Here is a 16442-nt window from a genome sequence, read left to right on the forward strand (position 1 = left end):
TGCAAAATTGAAGCATCCATAGCAGAGGCATACATTCTAGAGGAGGTGTCAAACTTCACAATAAAATACTATGCTGACAACCTTCCTAGCGTGCATAATCCACCCCCTCATTATAATGCCGGTGAAGATGAATCAAACCTTAACATTTTTCAAGGGCAACTAGGAAGTGCAAGTGGTGCGACTAACAAGACCTTGAAACATGAAGAGTGGCACACTATTATGCTATATGTGTTGACCAACCTATCCAATGTGGAGTTTTGAGATAGACTTAACCGAAGCTCAGGGTATGGAAGTAGACAATGAAAGTGGTGCTGACGAGGACGCCGAAGACGAGGTTCAGAATGTGAAGGACTTAGAATTACTGTAGCGATTACATCTAAGCAATGACGGTGATGACAACATTCCTCCTTCGAAGCACGGGGATGATTATATCGACATGCATGATAGTGATGATGAGACTTATGATCTAGCTAATCCCGATCATGATGATTATTTCTAATACATGTATGATCTGTGCTAGTTAATTTATTATTTATCATACCATGTTATTTTCTAAGTATGTTTTGTTTATTTTGCATCTATTTTAATGTATTATCTGTGCTAATTGGTTTACTCTTTTTAATTGTAGGTGATTGAACAATGGTGGGTGGTACAAAGAGGATAGCGTCGCTTTACTCAAAAGCGATAGCGATGCGTAAATGGTCTGATGCAGCTGAGGGATCTAGAAAGAGACCTCGGGGTAGACCCAAGGGTTGAGGGAAGGGTGGAGGCAAGACAAGGCCACCGTTGCCTGTACCTTCGTCGCCGTCTGAGTTACATTCCGCTCACTCATCCTATGAGGAGGAGGAGGTATAGGTGGAGGAGGAGGTATAGGTGGAGGAGGAGGCAGGGGTGGAGGAGGAGGATACAGGGGTACCTCTTCCTCAAGTTCATCACGTGTGTGGTTGCGAGGTCCCTCGACCCTCCCAAGGCGATCGATACCTCTTGAGAGACGCCCGCTGATTTGACCCGATGGAGACAAGCAAGTAACTTTATATGTTATCACTATTTTTTTGTTTGATATGTTCAAAATTACAATAGAAACTAATAATTTATCTAATCACTTGGGTAGGGGTTGGAGGAAGGTTGGTGGGGGTGATCACGCACGCCATGTGAACGGCATCCTTGGTCTTTTGATCAAGGAAAAGTTCCCTGGTCTAGTGCAGTTCGGTGGAACTGTCGAGCCAGCCTACACGTGGGCCCACTATGCCGCCGTCCCCGACACCCCTGATCGAGATGGTAGGATATTCACCAACAAGGCACGGTGTGTCAAGGCCAAGCTTTAGGTAAGTCTTTCTCGCACTACATTGCTCAATACATCGTATTAATTGGACATTCTTAAAATAATGACTGGATACATCATGTCTATATATATATATAGGATTTCTTTAGATGTGATGAGGGATACAAGGCCAAGGCGGATGTTGTGGCTGACAAAGCCACCAAGAAACTCATCAAGGACATGCACTACGAGGCACGCATCTAGGCCGTGATCCAATACCACGTGAAATTTCTTAGAGAGAGGATCCCTAAAAGGGCGACAAGAACCATGAGCCTGACCTCAAAACAATACCTAAAGGTAAATATAGAACATTAATACTTATTTTTCTGAGATTAATTATGCTTAATTTCATCTTCTTATATGTCATATACTTGATGACGTAGGTGCCTCCGTGGTGGTGCGCCTACGATCTGTAGTGCTAGGTCCGGATGGTGGACAAGTAGCACGACCTCGCGTGGGAGGAGAATCACAACGCTTGCCAGGAGTGGCGTTTGCTGATGCCGGGTGCACCACACCATTAAAGCAACCTCAACCTCTCAGAATATGCGGCTCGATGGGTACGCGAATTTATTTCTTTATTCTAACGCTCAACTTTGCATAATTTCTAATCATATTGCTTTTTTTTAGTCGACGGCACATGGTGGCGAGCCTTGCTCCCAGTTCATGGCATATGCTTTGGCCCACAAGGGGAATGTGACGTCTGATGTTGCCTACAACCCGGAGGGCCTGCCCTCGGCGTACAGCAACGAGTCCATCCACAGCCGCCTCGATGGATACACATCGATGGCAAGGGTGGTCTATGGCTCAAAGTATGATCCGAGCGCCCATGACCATGATGGAGAAGTGGTCATGAGGGCGGGAGGAGGCAAGAAGCATGGCTGGTTCTGGATTGGCAACGACACAATCGACATGGCTAGTACTCCCACTTTCTCCTAGATTCGAGCACGGAGCACGGGTTCCAGTCCGGCGATACGCCCACAGCCAGACTCTACACGGTTCCAGATGAATGCACTCCAGGTTATTTCTGTTTTATTCATCATTCATTCATTTTTACATACTTTTGCATTGCATTGTAACATTGGGATGAAATATTGTAGGCTCAGCTAGAACAAGAAACGAGGCGTCGGGAGGAGCTAGAGGCGAAGATGGAGGCAGAGCGACAGAGGATGGAGGCAGAGCGACAGAGGATGGAGCAGCAGATGTTTAAATATACGAGGGGTGTTTATGCTGCAATCGGTCAACCTCCGCCACTGATGCCAATCCCTCCTCCTCAACCTGCTCCAAACACTGTTTTAGGCACTGTGAGTCGCTTTACAACCTTATAATCACCGCTTCTAGTTAATGCAGAATCAATCTTATAAGGATGCCTAGACACTAGAAAACTTAGTGACTAATGATATATGTTTGTTACCAACTAGTTGTGCAGCAATCTCTTCTTCTTTGTGCAATCTTGACTCGCACATGCAATCTCTTCTCCTTTATGCAGCATCAATCGGCGACATCGAATGAGCCTCATGATCGAGCGTGGCCGCAGTGGAACTCGTGGCCTAAGTAGACTTGTGATTTTATTTGCATTTGCATTTGTGGACTACCTGTGATTATTTGTGGTTGTGAATAAACCTACTAGTGATTCTGAAGTTTATTTGCATTAATGTGTTGTCGATATATCTATATGAACTGTTTGTGATGCCTATTGTGAACTATCTGTGATGGATGTAATGTTTATTTGAATGTGGTACGTGGCTGTGACCGAACCTAATAAACTGATTATATATGACAGCTTTGCCGAGTGTTACACTCGGCAAAGAAGCATTTTGCCGAGTGCCAGGGTTAAAACACTCAGCAAAATAGACACGTGGCAAAATTCTGTGCATTCTGAGACTAAAATGGCTTCTTTGCTGAGTGTCTGCGCTATGACACTCAGCAAAGAAGCCAAAATTTTGTGCATTCTAGGACGTGTTTGCCGAGTGCCTGAACTTTGACACACGGCAAAGGCAGAAGCTTTGCTGAGTGCCTGGAGCATGACACACGACAAAGGCAGAATCTTTGCTGTGTGCCTTAACTTTGACACTCGGCAAAGGAAGAAGTTTTGCCGAGTGCCCGAACTTTACACTCGGCAAAGAAGAATAGTTTGCCGAGTGCCTAAGATTTGACACTCGGCGAATGCGTCGTAACCGTCTCCACTCCGTCACGTTACTTTTTTTCGCCGAGCGTCGGTTTCAGCTCACTCGACAAAGATCCGTTTGTCGGCACTGTAGATGTTGTGTGCTGATTGCCGAGTGTTATACTCGATAAATCCTTTACCGAGTGTTTTATAGGCTTTGTCGAGTGTCTGTGAGACACGAAAAGCTACTGTTTCTGGTAGTGCTAGTACGAGTACTAGTAAAAAAGACAAAAAGAGAACCTCCCATAATATTCGACAGTCAAACGGAACTCTTGTCTACTGACGTACCACTTGTCTGTCAATCGATCAGATCATACTGCATCTATCAGTGCCATCGATCCATTACGTCAACACACGGACATCTCTGTAGTATGTGAGTAACAACTGTACTTGCATTGCTCGTTCGACTGGATTAGTATATTCCATGACGTCAACGCAGGGATTACGTCGTACGTGTGGGGAGGTGCTCCCGTACATTATAGATACGCAAATGTACTCCCTCCATCCTTGAAAAAGAATCATCGATCGTAGAACTCTTACCGGTTAAACTTTCTCAAGTTTGAGTAAATTTGTAAAACTTATTCCTATTTTGGATTCGGTTCCTCCCTAAGAGCAAGGTTCAGTTAGCCTCCAATGGCAAGGAATCATTCTTCAGTTGACACGTCATCACAGGTTTAACCATTGGAGAAGTCCTTATATATGGTGTGTTTTGTTCCATGTCATGTATTGCCATGCCACACTTGCGCGGCCGCCACAGGAAACGAGGACTTTGTTTGGTTGCTTTCTTACCTAGGGCGCCCCACGGCTTTGCATGCAACTGCTAGTTCAATTCTTTGTGGTGGATGTGACGCTGATTTTTGCCGCCTAAGCTTTGGCGCCGCCTCAACTATTGCTATGGCAAGGCTGTGGCCGGGAACTAAGCACACTCTCAGTGGTCTCTTCCAATTTTACCAAACTTCCGAAAATTTATTAGTGTGCCCCGCTGGACGAAAAACTCGAAGCTCGTTAGCTCGCTTGGCTCGTGGCTGGCTCGACTCGGCTCGTTATGATAACGAGCCGAGCCGAGCCAAGATTTTAGCTCGTTAGCTATAACGAGCGAACTCGAGCCAGCTCGCGAGCTAAACGAGCCAAGATTCCAGGAAAAAAAGTATCCAAACTTATATTAGTTTTTGTATTACTTCATGTCTTGCATTTTACAATTGACTGGTAATCAGTCTAGACCCTATAAATTGACTGGTAGCTGGTCTAGATGCATTTCTTTTATATTATTATTATTCTCAAACTTTAGATAAATACAAATATTATATTTTATGTATTTTTTATACCTGGCTCGTGAGCTTAACGAGCCAGCTCGAGCTTTTAACAAGCCGAGCCGAGCTGGCTTTCTGGCTCGTTAGGATAACAAGCCAAGCCGAGCTAGCTCGTTATCTTAACGAGTCAGAACGAGCCGAGCCGAGCCAGCTCGTTATCCCGCCTTAGTGCCATGGAATTGGTTTGGCGCTGCAGGGTAGCTTGTCTGGCTAGGGTTAGATGGCTAAAAAGAGGAATGATTAACGTGTTGCCATTATGATGGGGTGAGTGGCAAATACACACATGAAGTCCAATTCTTCAATCCTGAGCGGTAGCCTAGCTAGCTAGCTCTTGGATTCTCTGCTCACCTCCTATTACCCATCACAACACATATCATTCCTTTCCCCTGATGTGATGTCAGCTAGCTATGTCTTTCAAGAACTCAAATGCATGTGGTATATTGGAATTGATTATCTAATATATACATAGACGAATGGACCATGGTGCTGCATGCAGAGAATGCTCTGCACAATTTAAATTAGCTGGCATCATGGCATTTATTAGCACAATATCAAATTTTGGTCATTTTCAAGAAAACAAGACCTTAACGCCATGTTTGTCACAGCTTCACCAACAACTTTATGAGTTGTTATGATTTTTTTTTTTTGCCAAACAACTTTTTTTTAAATAGCTTCATGGATAAAGCTCATTTTTTATGCTCCCACAAAGGAATTGAGAGATGTGAAGCTAAAAAAGGTAGCTTTTCACAGCTCTCTTTCTCATTTTCCTCTCTCAGCCATACATGAATATGTTGGTGAAGCTGTTTTGCCAAACAGTTTTGGACAGTTTTTCCAAAACCGTTCGATTAATCGAGAGAGCTGCTCTTAAAGCTATTTTCCGAAAAACAACTTCAATGGTGAAGCTAAGCCCTGCGAAACGAGGATTTAATTAAAATTTGTGTCTTTTGCTAAAGAGAATAAGAAATGGCTTTTAGCACGGCCGACATGACTCATCATGAGAGAAAAAGCCAAACCAAAGACGTGAGACATGCAGGCAGCTGACATCACATTCACGGATCATCGCTTATTTATACACGTGTATTAGTGCAGTGGATCCTTCAGTCGTCCTCCCTCAAGGTTAAGCAACCTACTATCACCCAGCTCGATCACATCAACACTATCCTAGAGAGAGAGAGAGAGCTCATGGAGAGGCAGCCGGCCGGCGGCGACGACGTCAACCTTGACCTGCGCCTCGTCCACCACCAGTCGGCGTCGGGCGGCATGGGCCGGCAGCCGCAGCAGCACCACCTACCGCCGGTGGCCGCCGACCCCGACCGCACCTTCTCGTGCACCTACTGCCGGCGCAAGTTCTTCAGCTCGCAGGCGCTGGGCGGCCACCAGAACGCGCACAAGCTGGAGCGCAGCCTCGCCAAGCGCAGCCGCGAGCTGTCCGGCGCCGTCGCGGTCGTCAGCGCGGCCATCTCCTCCTCCTCGGCCGCGGCAGCGCCGCCGCTGCCGCAGGCCTCCGAGCTCGGTAGCAGCTGGTACCCAGCGGCGCACGCGGCGGGAGGCCCAGGGGACCATCAGCAGGCAGCCGCGGCAGCCGTCGTGAGCTGGATCGCCGACGGCGGGCGGCGGTACGCCTACCGCGTGCAAGCCGCCGCGGCGGGCGGCGACGCCGCCGACGACATCGACCTGTCGCTCAGGCTGTAAGCTAGCTAAGCGCTATGCATGCGTATGTATGCACGTACGCGTGTTGAAGGTGTGGTTTTATGAGAGGATCGCAGTCGCATTATTTATTCCAACTCGCGAAGAACATCATGCTTTGATATGATGATTTATGCACTGCTTTGATTAGTATGTTCTGCAGCTCGTTTATTTCCTTAATTATCCTGATTTATATATATAAATCAGTACTAGCACTAGTACATCGGAAACATTTATTGGTTCTTGATGAATTACATCAGATCTAAGGTAAGTGTGTGTCCGCAACTCTACATATCGATCGAATTGGGCATGCATGCATGCATGGGTACAGGGTACTGTGTTCGTGTGCAGTGCTAATTACATGAGCTAGCACATGCAAGAAATTAAAGGCAAGCAAAAGAAGAAAAGATCACTACTAGCTATATATTTTATATATGCTGGATTATATTAGTTCTTTGCAAAGAATATGATGGATATGGAGTATATACTTATGTTGCTCGGTTAATATATATTGTACTTGTAGTTGACCATATGTTGCTTTTTTTCTTTTGAAGTTTAACATGAACAATGAATTCAAAACTAATTAATAAGAATCAAACAATTAAAACTTACATGCAATAGTATATATATGAAGTGATGTAGGGAGTGTTTGGTTCCCAGCCGAACTGCGCCACACACGTGTGGCAGCACCACACTTGGTGGCGGCGAAATCGGGCGCCACAGCCGTGTGATGGCTGAGAACCAAACACTCCCGTAAACCGTGATTTGGTACATGTGAATCTGGATCAGTTCAGCTGCTTGGACTAGGTACTAGCCCTATTCTTTTATATATATATATATATATATATATATATATATATATAGAGAGAGAGAGAGAGAGAGAGAGAGAGAGAGAGAGAGAGAGAGAGAGAGACACACACACACACACACACGGTAGACAAAAAAAATTGATTTGCATGCCGTGACAAGACGATGGCAACTAATTATCATAACGACAAGTAAAGCTTGTCGATTGGTCTCTTAAATGTTATAAGCAACAGATCGAGTTATTTCCTCCGTCTTAAAATATAAGGATTTTGAGTTGTCCTTATTAGTCAAGTTGTTTTAAATTTGATCAAATTTATTTACAAAAAGAACAACAACATTTATGGTACCAAATTAGCATAACTAGTAGATATAGTTTGAAATTAAATGTACTTTCATAATTCACCTTTTTGATATGTTATTAGATGGTAATATTTTTCAAATAAATTTAGTCAAACTTAGAATCATATGACATAGAATAAATTAAGATAAATTATATTTCAGGAGAAGCGATAGATTCTAACACACATCGCACGCATGAAGCCAAATGCAGTAGAGCAGCAATGACTAGTTGTATGCTAGCTGGCGAAAAGATGCTCACATAGACCAGAAAAAGAGGCAGAGTACATAGCAAGGTGTCCTATGAAAATGTGCCACTTCTTCTCTTTTCTGTAAAAAAGCAAAATAATATACAATATCTGTTTTTCATTAGTATCCTATGTTTATAAAAATCAAAATGGAAGCATCTTGCTTCTGCATGTGATCCTTGGCAGGCGCCACTGCTACCGTCATGGCTTTTCAAAGTGATGTATGCAACCACACGAGTGATACCTATCAGGACGTACGTACGCACACTTGTGCATAGCTGTAGCCAGCTATATATGACAGTTTGGTTAGTGCTACCTGCCCTCCGTTCTAAATTATAAGATGTTTGTGGCTTTTCTAGATATATAATATTTGTTGTGCACTTAGAATATACTATGTCAAGATACATAGTAAAAACAATGTATCTAAAAATTGTCAAAACTTTTTATAATTTGGTATGGAGAGAGTAGTTTAGAACTTCATCCATAAAAGAATGCAATTATAGGATTTATGCAAATCGAACTAACTTAACTTTGATAAATTTATAGTGAATAGTATTAACATTCTATCTTCAACTAGATTTACTATTAAAATATATCTCATAATTAGTTTAATGATACTTATTTTGTATCATAAATGTCGGTGCTCTTTATATAAATTTTGTCAAACTTTAAATTGCCTGACTCTGGAAAGTGGGATTTGCATGGTTTTGTGGACCAAGAAGGGAGTACGAGTAAGTATATGTCACATGCCAGTACTCCCTTGGTCCTAAAATAAGTGTTCATCTCACACTTTGAGAAGTCAACAAATCTAAATTTTAACTAGATTTATAAAAAATAGTATTAATATTTATATCTCTAGATAAGTTTACTATAAAAATATATGATGTGATTAATCTAATGATATATATTTTTGCATCATAAACATTATTGCTTTTGTGTATATGTTTAGTCAAACTTAAAATTGTTCGACTTTTCCAAATGTGTGATGAGGATTTATTTTGGGACGGATGGAGTAAAAGTAAGTACTTGTCATGGATCTCGCCGCGTGATAGAAGGTTCTACAAAGTTCCTAGTAGAGAAATTTGGAGAGGAACTCTGTTGTTACTCAGTTTTCTCTCCTTCCTTATCCCCACACTTGTAACATCTAGCACTCAAACAAGCCCTCAGGTTCCCGCTGGCGCCACAGCATGGGCCACGGAGCCTAGTGGCAGATCCAGGGTTGAAAACCTATGGAGCCAAAGCTTATTGATTTTAAATCAATTAACATCATCAATATATATAATTACAAAATTTATAAGGGGGTATAAACTTATTTTAGCAAAAGCTATGGGGTTAGGTGCCCCCACAGCTAAAGCCTAGATCCGCCACTGCCAGTACCCTTACTCGATTGATAATTTAGCTCCAATTGACATTCAATATAATGGTTCTCCTCCACGCATCACCAATACTGCAAGCAACAGTAGAGGCAAATCTGATGTGATCACCTATATATGGCCATTTTCTCCCCTACCTAGCTACTAATCTCGCTTACATCACTCTCATTTTGCCTCCATCTTCTAGCTCAACGATAATAATCCTATCATGCATGAGGGCATGAGGCTGTATGTGCATTTAGTTTTTCAAACGACCAAGCAGGAGAGCCTTCTTGTTATTGCGATGAAGAAGATGGTGACACAAATGATGCAAGAAAGTTAAGAAAGGCCAATGCATGCATGCCCTGCTAAGTAAAGCAACTGCTTTAGGCAAAAGTCCAGCCATTTCCTTGTCGCCACTGCGCATAGCTAGCTCTCCATCAAGAGCTCAGCCCAGCATGCCATCTAGTATCTCACATCCATCTCTCCTGTGTTCACATCTAGCTTGACGTGTGCAGGCAAGTACAGCACGCCAGCCAAACACCTGCACGGCTGCACAAACATACCACAACTAACATCAGCAACAAAGCATTTTGACTTTTTGTGGCCCTCCTCTCTAACTCTTGCTGTAGGTGTGAGTGTGACACTCTCGCACTGGTACAGAAGGTAATGCATAATATATATTTGCTACCTGCATGCTTGCAACTTCTATATATTTCTGTGGCTTCATACAGGGGGCCTCATCAGATATCCCAAGGACCACACATGGTGCTCCATCGTTTAGGGCAAATGGACAACTCGATGTGGGGGTAGTTTGGCTTGTCACAATCGACCAGCTTATCATATCACTTCATATTCTAGATGGCCTCCACCAAACTTCAGGTTGAAAATACAGAAGTTACATGATCTTTTTTGCAGATTACTCGCGCAAACAATTTGTTAGTTGACAAATATATAGTATATACAATAAAGTTAATATCCAAGACATATATTAATCTTTAATGGGATAGTACTCTAGGGTTAAAAGAGAAACCACTTCTCCCACTCAAGCAAGTTCATCAAAGGTAAATCTGATAAAGACATATATGGCGGTATCAAATCTTCCAATAGATTTTCACTTCCGGGATCAACCAGTTAACTGAGCTCAATAGCGAGTTAAACCTTCAAGCTTTGAAGTAGTGTGCAGTGTGCACCCATTCGGTTCCTTCAGGTTTGAAGGTAAGAAAACTACATCATAGCAAACCTAGATGTAGATCTTTCACCGTTCAGGAAGAAGGCTGAAGGCCAGATTCAGGCGGCTACGAAATGCACATAACTCGTGAATCGGAAAGGACACAGCACGATGCTCCATGGGATTGGTCTACATGAAAAGGACCTTGCATTGATCTGGCATAAGGGCTTGTCAATGGACGAAGAGGACGGTTGAGCTTAGCCAAGATGAAGTCACTGAAGAGCCTGAGATAATTGATTACCAGTACTTGTGATAGCTGTTATTGTTATACAGGTGGAGACAGGGAGATATGATAGTTGCTGACTAAAAGGTGATGTAACTACTCAAGCATTGATTTGGTAGAGCCAAGCTGGGCAGTGGGCACGGGGTTATCAACCTTGTCCTAGGGTGAAGAGTGCAAGCACATTCTTTCCCAAAAGGAGAGTGAAAGCACACTGGCATTCTTGGGTATATGGGCTTTTCGTTTCCAAAATTATGTTCTTTGAACGTGATCAAAGTCTTCCTCATATTCCACTATGTTGTCGCCTTTAGCATGTTGTTAAAGCAAGAGCAATGGGGCCTTTTTCGAAAAAAAAAGAGCAATGGGGCCAACAACTTCAGAGAATTTCCAAACCTCGCTAGACCCCTTCAAACTAATGAACTAAGATGCCTTCCACTTTCACTAACAGAAAGAAGAAGAAAAAACAGATTTAGGCTCTGATATGGAAAAACTTTGGCGGTATTCTGAACGAAAGACTACCAGTTCAAAATGTGCATGCATATACCTATGAACAAACTACAAGCTGCAATACCTCCTCAACATTAATCAGATATGTCAAGCAAGTATGGATCCCAGTCCCAGATTTGCTATATTCTCCCAGTTACACGTGTGAGCCAAATAGCCAATCATTTTACATCCCTAGTTAATCATCATATAGTTGGCCACAACGAGCACCCTGATAAAACCACAAGTGTGAAGGGGAAAATTACTTGTTGATTAAAAGGCACCAAGACATGCCTATTGTAAATTTATTTCGGTCTCACAAGTTATAGAAATGTTGAAAGCAACATGCACGCCAAAGACAACAGACAACAGCACCCTCTGCACATCATGCAAAAATAGCTTGGCTGTAAGGTGATCATGTGTTCTAATTTGAGAAAAACACTCTCCCATTTTAAAGCAGAGACAAAATGTGCATGCATACCTATCGACATGAATGGAATGTATTTGAGTAAAAACTAAAAAAGTTGTTTTTTTTACTTTATACTATCATATTTGCAGAGTAGACAAAGCATTTTGTTTTGAACTAGCAGTAGAGAGTAAAGGCAAAGTGCAGAAATCCTTAGATGCACCTAAATTTGCAGAGTAGACAAAGCATGTCTATAGCAACTCACAGGATATGGAGTTAAGTCAGCCAAATGAAAGTAATCAACTATGAATAGTCAATAGTGACATGAAACAATGTCAGGCCACACAAGTAGATCCACTACCAGATTCCAAAGTTTGTCTTATAAACAGAAATGTAAATACGCATAGTCTAAGTGGAGCAATGATATCGTGGTTTTGAATCGACCTGAGCAATTAGCGGGCCGGGTCGGGCTTGGAAAGTCAGATGCAGGCACTCTCAGCACAACAGTTTGGAGAAGACTTCTAGGTCCAGCTTCCCCTGATGTGCAGCAGGAGCCACCTCCCTTGCCAACCTTCCGACCACACGCTCAATGTACACCACATAGAGCCCATTCATGTTTTCCAGGATTCGCAAATCATTGCGTGCCTTGAGAACAGATCTGGTACATTCTTCAAAAAGCCCTGAACAATAGTTTTATTTAAGTTAATTAAGCTCTTCTAGTGACCCACAATGATGGACCAGTATTTGCACTGGCATCAGGTGCATGTATCTTTCAGTAGTTTCCCATTGAGATTTGTGATTAAGAATATAATATTCAGTCAATGTACTTTCTACATTATGTCTGTAAATCAAAATACAGCAATTAATTATGCAGTACGATATAATACAGAAATGAAAGGTATTTAACAACAGTTACAAGAACCAGAAGAATTTAGCAAAGTAAAAACAATGGATGTGGTCTCTTTTCCCCAATTCAAGTGAGTCAATGTTTTCCACCATCATGTTAACAATGCAATTCATATAGCAAAGCAAATAGAAAATATGACTGTTGGGGGCACGAATGCACTAACTTTTGTCCATATGCTCGCAGCATAGCCAAACTTTCATGTAATCAGATATGAGGAACTCGAGTAACTGAATCCTGCAACATGAGACAAAATGAGCATGCATAGCATATAGTGATACAGTTAGAGTCCAACTTTAACACACACACACAAAAATCTTTATGGTTATAGCAAGAATACAATCCATAATCCATATAAACAGTTACTAGATAGGCATCAATAGAATTTGCTTCAGAAATGGTGTACCTAGAGAGATATTGTCCTAGTTTTGATGACCCTCATAGATAAAACTAGCTGAATCATAACTACAATCTTTCAGAATTATGCCAACTCAGAATATCATAGCATAGCATGTCTTGAATGAAAATTAATGGATAAAGCCAACAGAAAAGGGAAACAAGATTCAGATGTTTGAGTGTATCTCAACAGAACCAGCAACACGTTAGCCAAAATATAAAACCAGTGACCATACAAATATATAAGGAGAACTAGGCTACTGACAGTCTGACACTTCCTCTATATATGAACTATTGTGCATTGAAAAAATATACCATGTGCAAACTACTGAAGTAATAATTATTTTTCCATCCATAATTCAGTGCTAAAGAAGTCCAATGTTTATTCTCAACTCTCGAGAACACAGTGGACACTCATGATTGACTTAAGGTTTCGAATGAAATTTAAATCAGAAAGAAATGAAGATCAGCTTACATGATGAATATATTGTCATGCATATCAGGGAAAGCATCATCAAACGGATCAACCAAGAGCAATCTTTCAGATACATTTGACATCTTTTGAGAAACTGCAAGGATTACCCTCTGACCAATGAATTCATCATTTCCCAACTTACGGAATAAATGCTGCACAGAGAACTGGGCATCTGAGCAGCCAGTTGATCCTGCAAAATATTGAACAAGATGGAAGGAATAGAAATCAATAGGCTATATATGTTATAATAGGAAGGCTTTGTTGTTGTTGAGCAGCCAGTTGATCCTGCAAAATATTGAACAAGGCTTTGTTGTTGTTGTATATGTTATAATAGGAAGCAAACAGACATGTCTGTCGATTGTCGAATACAGAGCTTAATGCTCCTCGTTTATTTAACACTCAGTTCTCAGTAACGAAACGATAAAAAGTAACTAAGGAAAACAAGAACATATGGCCACATAGATAGCAGACTTGATGAAAATAAAGCATGAAGTAAAAATAATGGGAAAACACTAAGATTTTTTACATATACAACATAAAAGTAATGAAGTCTCCAACTAATTTATCATACTTGGTACCACTATCATGAGGACTAAAAATCAAATACCTAAGGTGTACTCGACATGGGGATAGTATGTAAAGTACAGCTAAATACTCATAGTAATCTCATGCAGATGAAACTTGGAACTGCAATGCATTATTGCATTCGGATTCATTGGAAACTGGAATGTTAAGGAAGATATACTAATTTTGCATTTCAGTATCTACTGGAAAATACTGTCCATGAGACCATGACTTCACAAGTTTAACTTAACACTCAACTTAAGAGATATGTGGACACAGAAAGAAAAAAATATTAAAAAAACAGATCCTCGAAGCATCAGGACCCTTGTGCTCTACTGCAGAACAAAGGGACTAGGCTTATGTTCACAGCAAAATATGATACAATGGACATGAATCAACAAAGAATAACTTAGGAGCCCAAACTACAATCAACTTGATTGAAGATTAAGTGCACTACCCAACAAACATATGGACAAGCAGTGATGCTACAAAATAAAATCTTAGCTTATGTACAGCTCACTGCACCATGTCATTACTTTAAATGTGTTTGTCTAGGAAAACAAATACAAAATAAATATACCAAGTGTAACCTGAATCTGAAGTACCAGGATTTTCAGGAACAGTGCACATCCTTTTCATCAAACGAGTCACTAAACCATCGATTATCTCCCCAACTAGCTCCTTTTCCCTTTCTGATGAAAGAATGTTCTTCAGTGTAGCTGAACAGGGAACATGATTACCAAATGATTAATGATTACCCATGGTAGTTTCAACCAAGCGTAGATTGCATATGCAACATGAGTATCATTTATATATTCATACTTTTCATTTCATTGCATTCTGTTTTTGTCAAAGATTAATGGTCCGAGCACAAACACATAACAGCTCAATTATAACTTACTCAAAATGAAATCTACTGCTTGGTGAGAAAATGTAGCAAATGAGGGGCCAGCTTCTCTCTGCACAAGTGAATCTTACCTTTAGAAAGACGAAACAAAATATCTTAGTTGTGAACAAATGATAGAATTTTACTTTGGCCAAAATGCCGTCTGATAGCTCCACCAGGAAATCAGTCGACATGCTGAGCTGCTGCATCTCATCCTCACTGTTGAAATCTGGAGAAGTGAAACAATTGAAACTATAGCCCAAGAAATTATAACATTTCCTCTTCCTAGGGTAACCCTAGATAATCAGAAATGAGTGTCACAGGGCAAAATTTTCTACTGCACATGGACAGATTTTCTACTGAAGGAGAAATGCAGCCCAAGGCAATGGCAAGGTTGTTGTTTACAGACTTTTAAAATTTTTGATGTTTGACATAATGACATCAAAATTATGACAGTAGATTCAAGGCAGAACCAACCAATCAAACTACAAGTTGGAAGAGGTCGATCCACTCGCCGTCGCTTCTCCTTCCACCGCACTGTCACACATCACAGAAGTATAAATTTCATTAGCAGCCCACAGAAATTTCAAAATACTAACACATCGAAGCAAACCGAAGACATACCGAGTCTGAGAAACCTCCTCCTCAGCACCTCGTCCACCCAGTGCTCCCCACCACCGCCACCCTGCTGCGGTGGAAGGTCCCCGCACCCGTCGAAGAAGTGGCACCGGCACGACGCAACCGGGGGCTCCATCTCCTCCCCGCGCGCCCCATCTGCTCCCATAACAAAACTCAATTGACACGACGCCGGCAATGGGATTCGGTCAGCCGAACGATAGCGGCAGATAGATTGGCGTGGGCGTACATACCTTGGAGCAGCTTGAGCACCTCGCGGAGGCGGAGGATTTCGCGCTTCCGGTCCTTGGCCTGGGCGGGAGGAGATCGAATGTCAGAGGCGGGGGTAGGGTTTGAGTCCGAGGGGTAATGCTGCTAGGGGAATGGCACCTTGCGCTTCCAGTGGAGGAGAGGCGGGGGCGATGTGCCTGCGGCGGCGGCGGTGGCGGTGGCGGTGGTGTTGGCTTTGCCGGGGAGGCGGTTGTAGTGGATGAGAGCCATTGCGAGCGCGGCCTTTAGCGACGGCGAGTCTATTCGCGACGAGGAGGTGCCCGTAGCCGCTGACGCCGTCGGCGTTGGCGGGCGGGAGTTGGGAGGAGGAGCCATGGCGATTGGCGATCGCGGCGGCGCGGGCACGCGAGAGGAGAGGAGAGTGAGGCCCACGGAAGAAGACGCGGACGCTTGGTCGTAAACGATAGCGGTTCTCTCACGTTAAATCAGCCGGCGCTAATAATTTACGATGCTCTAATCGAAGTACAAAACATGATCGTTGTAGAGATATTTAGCTGTTTTTAAATTATACACGCAATACATAAGGACGTTCAGCACTAGCAGTCTGTTCGTTTGGCTGTGGCTTGTCATAAACGATCGTAAATTTTTAGTCAGAACAGTATTTCCCTCTCACACAAACCAGCCAGCAGTACTTCTTCACGAACCAGCAACGATACGAACTAGCCAACCGAACAGGACGTAGATCCGTGTACCGACGTGCTCCTCGCGCGCCGTGTCTGCTCCGTTGCCGCACACTACCAACCTAGT

General features: G+C 42.4%; 2 protein-coding genes across 4 annotated transcripts; one reads left to right on the forward strand and one right to left on the reverse strand.

The window, feature by feature from the left end:
* The first annotated feature begins 5977 nt into the window (after positions 1-5977).
* Positions 5978-6487, forward strand: LOC136499168 (uncharacterized). The gene has a single exon (XM_066494864.1). It carries the CDS (start codon positions 5978-5980, stop codon positions 6485-6487), a length of 510 nt encoding a protein of 169 aa, XP_066350961.1.
* Positions 6488-9104: 2617 nt separating this feature from the next.
* LOC136501636 (protein MULTIPOLAR SPINDLE 1-like) lies at positions 9105-16091 on the reverse strand. Of its 3 annotated transcripts, XM_066497151.1 has the most exons (12): positions 15795-16091; positions 15659-15716; positions 15414-15563; positions 15267-15326; positions 14936-15018; positions 14805-14862; positions 14494-14622; positions 13340-13529; positions 12635-12705; positions 12009-12244; positions 9916-10100; positions 9105-9776 (listed from the first exon to the last, which is right to left on the reverse strand). In XM_066497151.1, the coding sequence occupies exons 1-10, from the start codon at positions 16008-16010 to the stop codon at positions 12060-12062; spliced, it is 1200 nt and encodes a 399-aa protein (XP_066353248.1). In that variant the 5' UTR covers positions 16011-16091; the 3' UTR covers positions 9105-9776; positions 9916-10100; positions 12009-12059. The 3 variants fall into 3 exon arrangements, with proteins under 3 accessions (XP_066353248.1, XP_066353249.1, XP_066353247.1); XM_066497152.1 differs by having other exon boundaries at positions 9916-12244; positions 14509-14622; XM_066497150.1 differs by having other exon boundaries at positions 9916-12244.
* Positions 16092-16442: the final 351 nt, after the last annotated feature.

This window comes from Miscanthus floridulus, chromosome 13, assembly GCF_019320115.1.
Source record: "Miscanthus floridulus cultivar M001 chromosome 13, ASM1932011v1, whole genome shotgun sequence".
NCBI lineage: Eukaryota > Viridiplantae > Streptophyta > Magnoliopsida > Poales > Poaceae > Miscanthus > Miscanthus floridulus.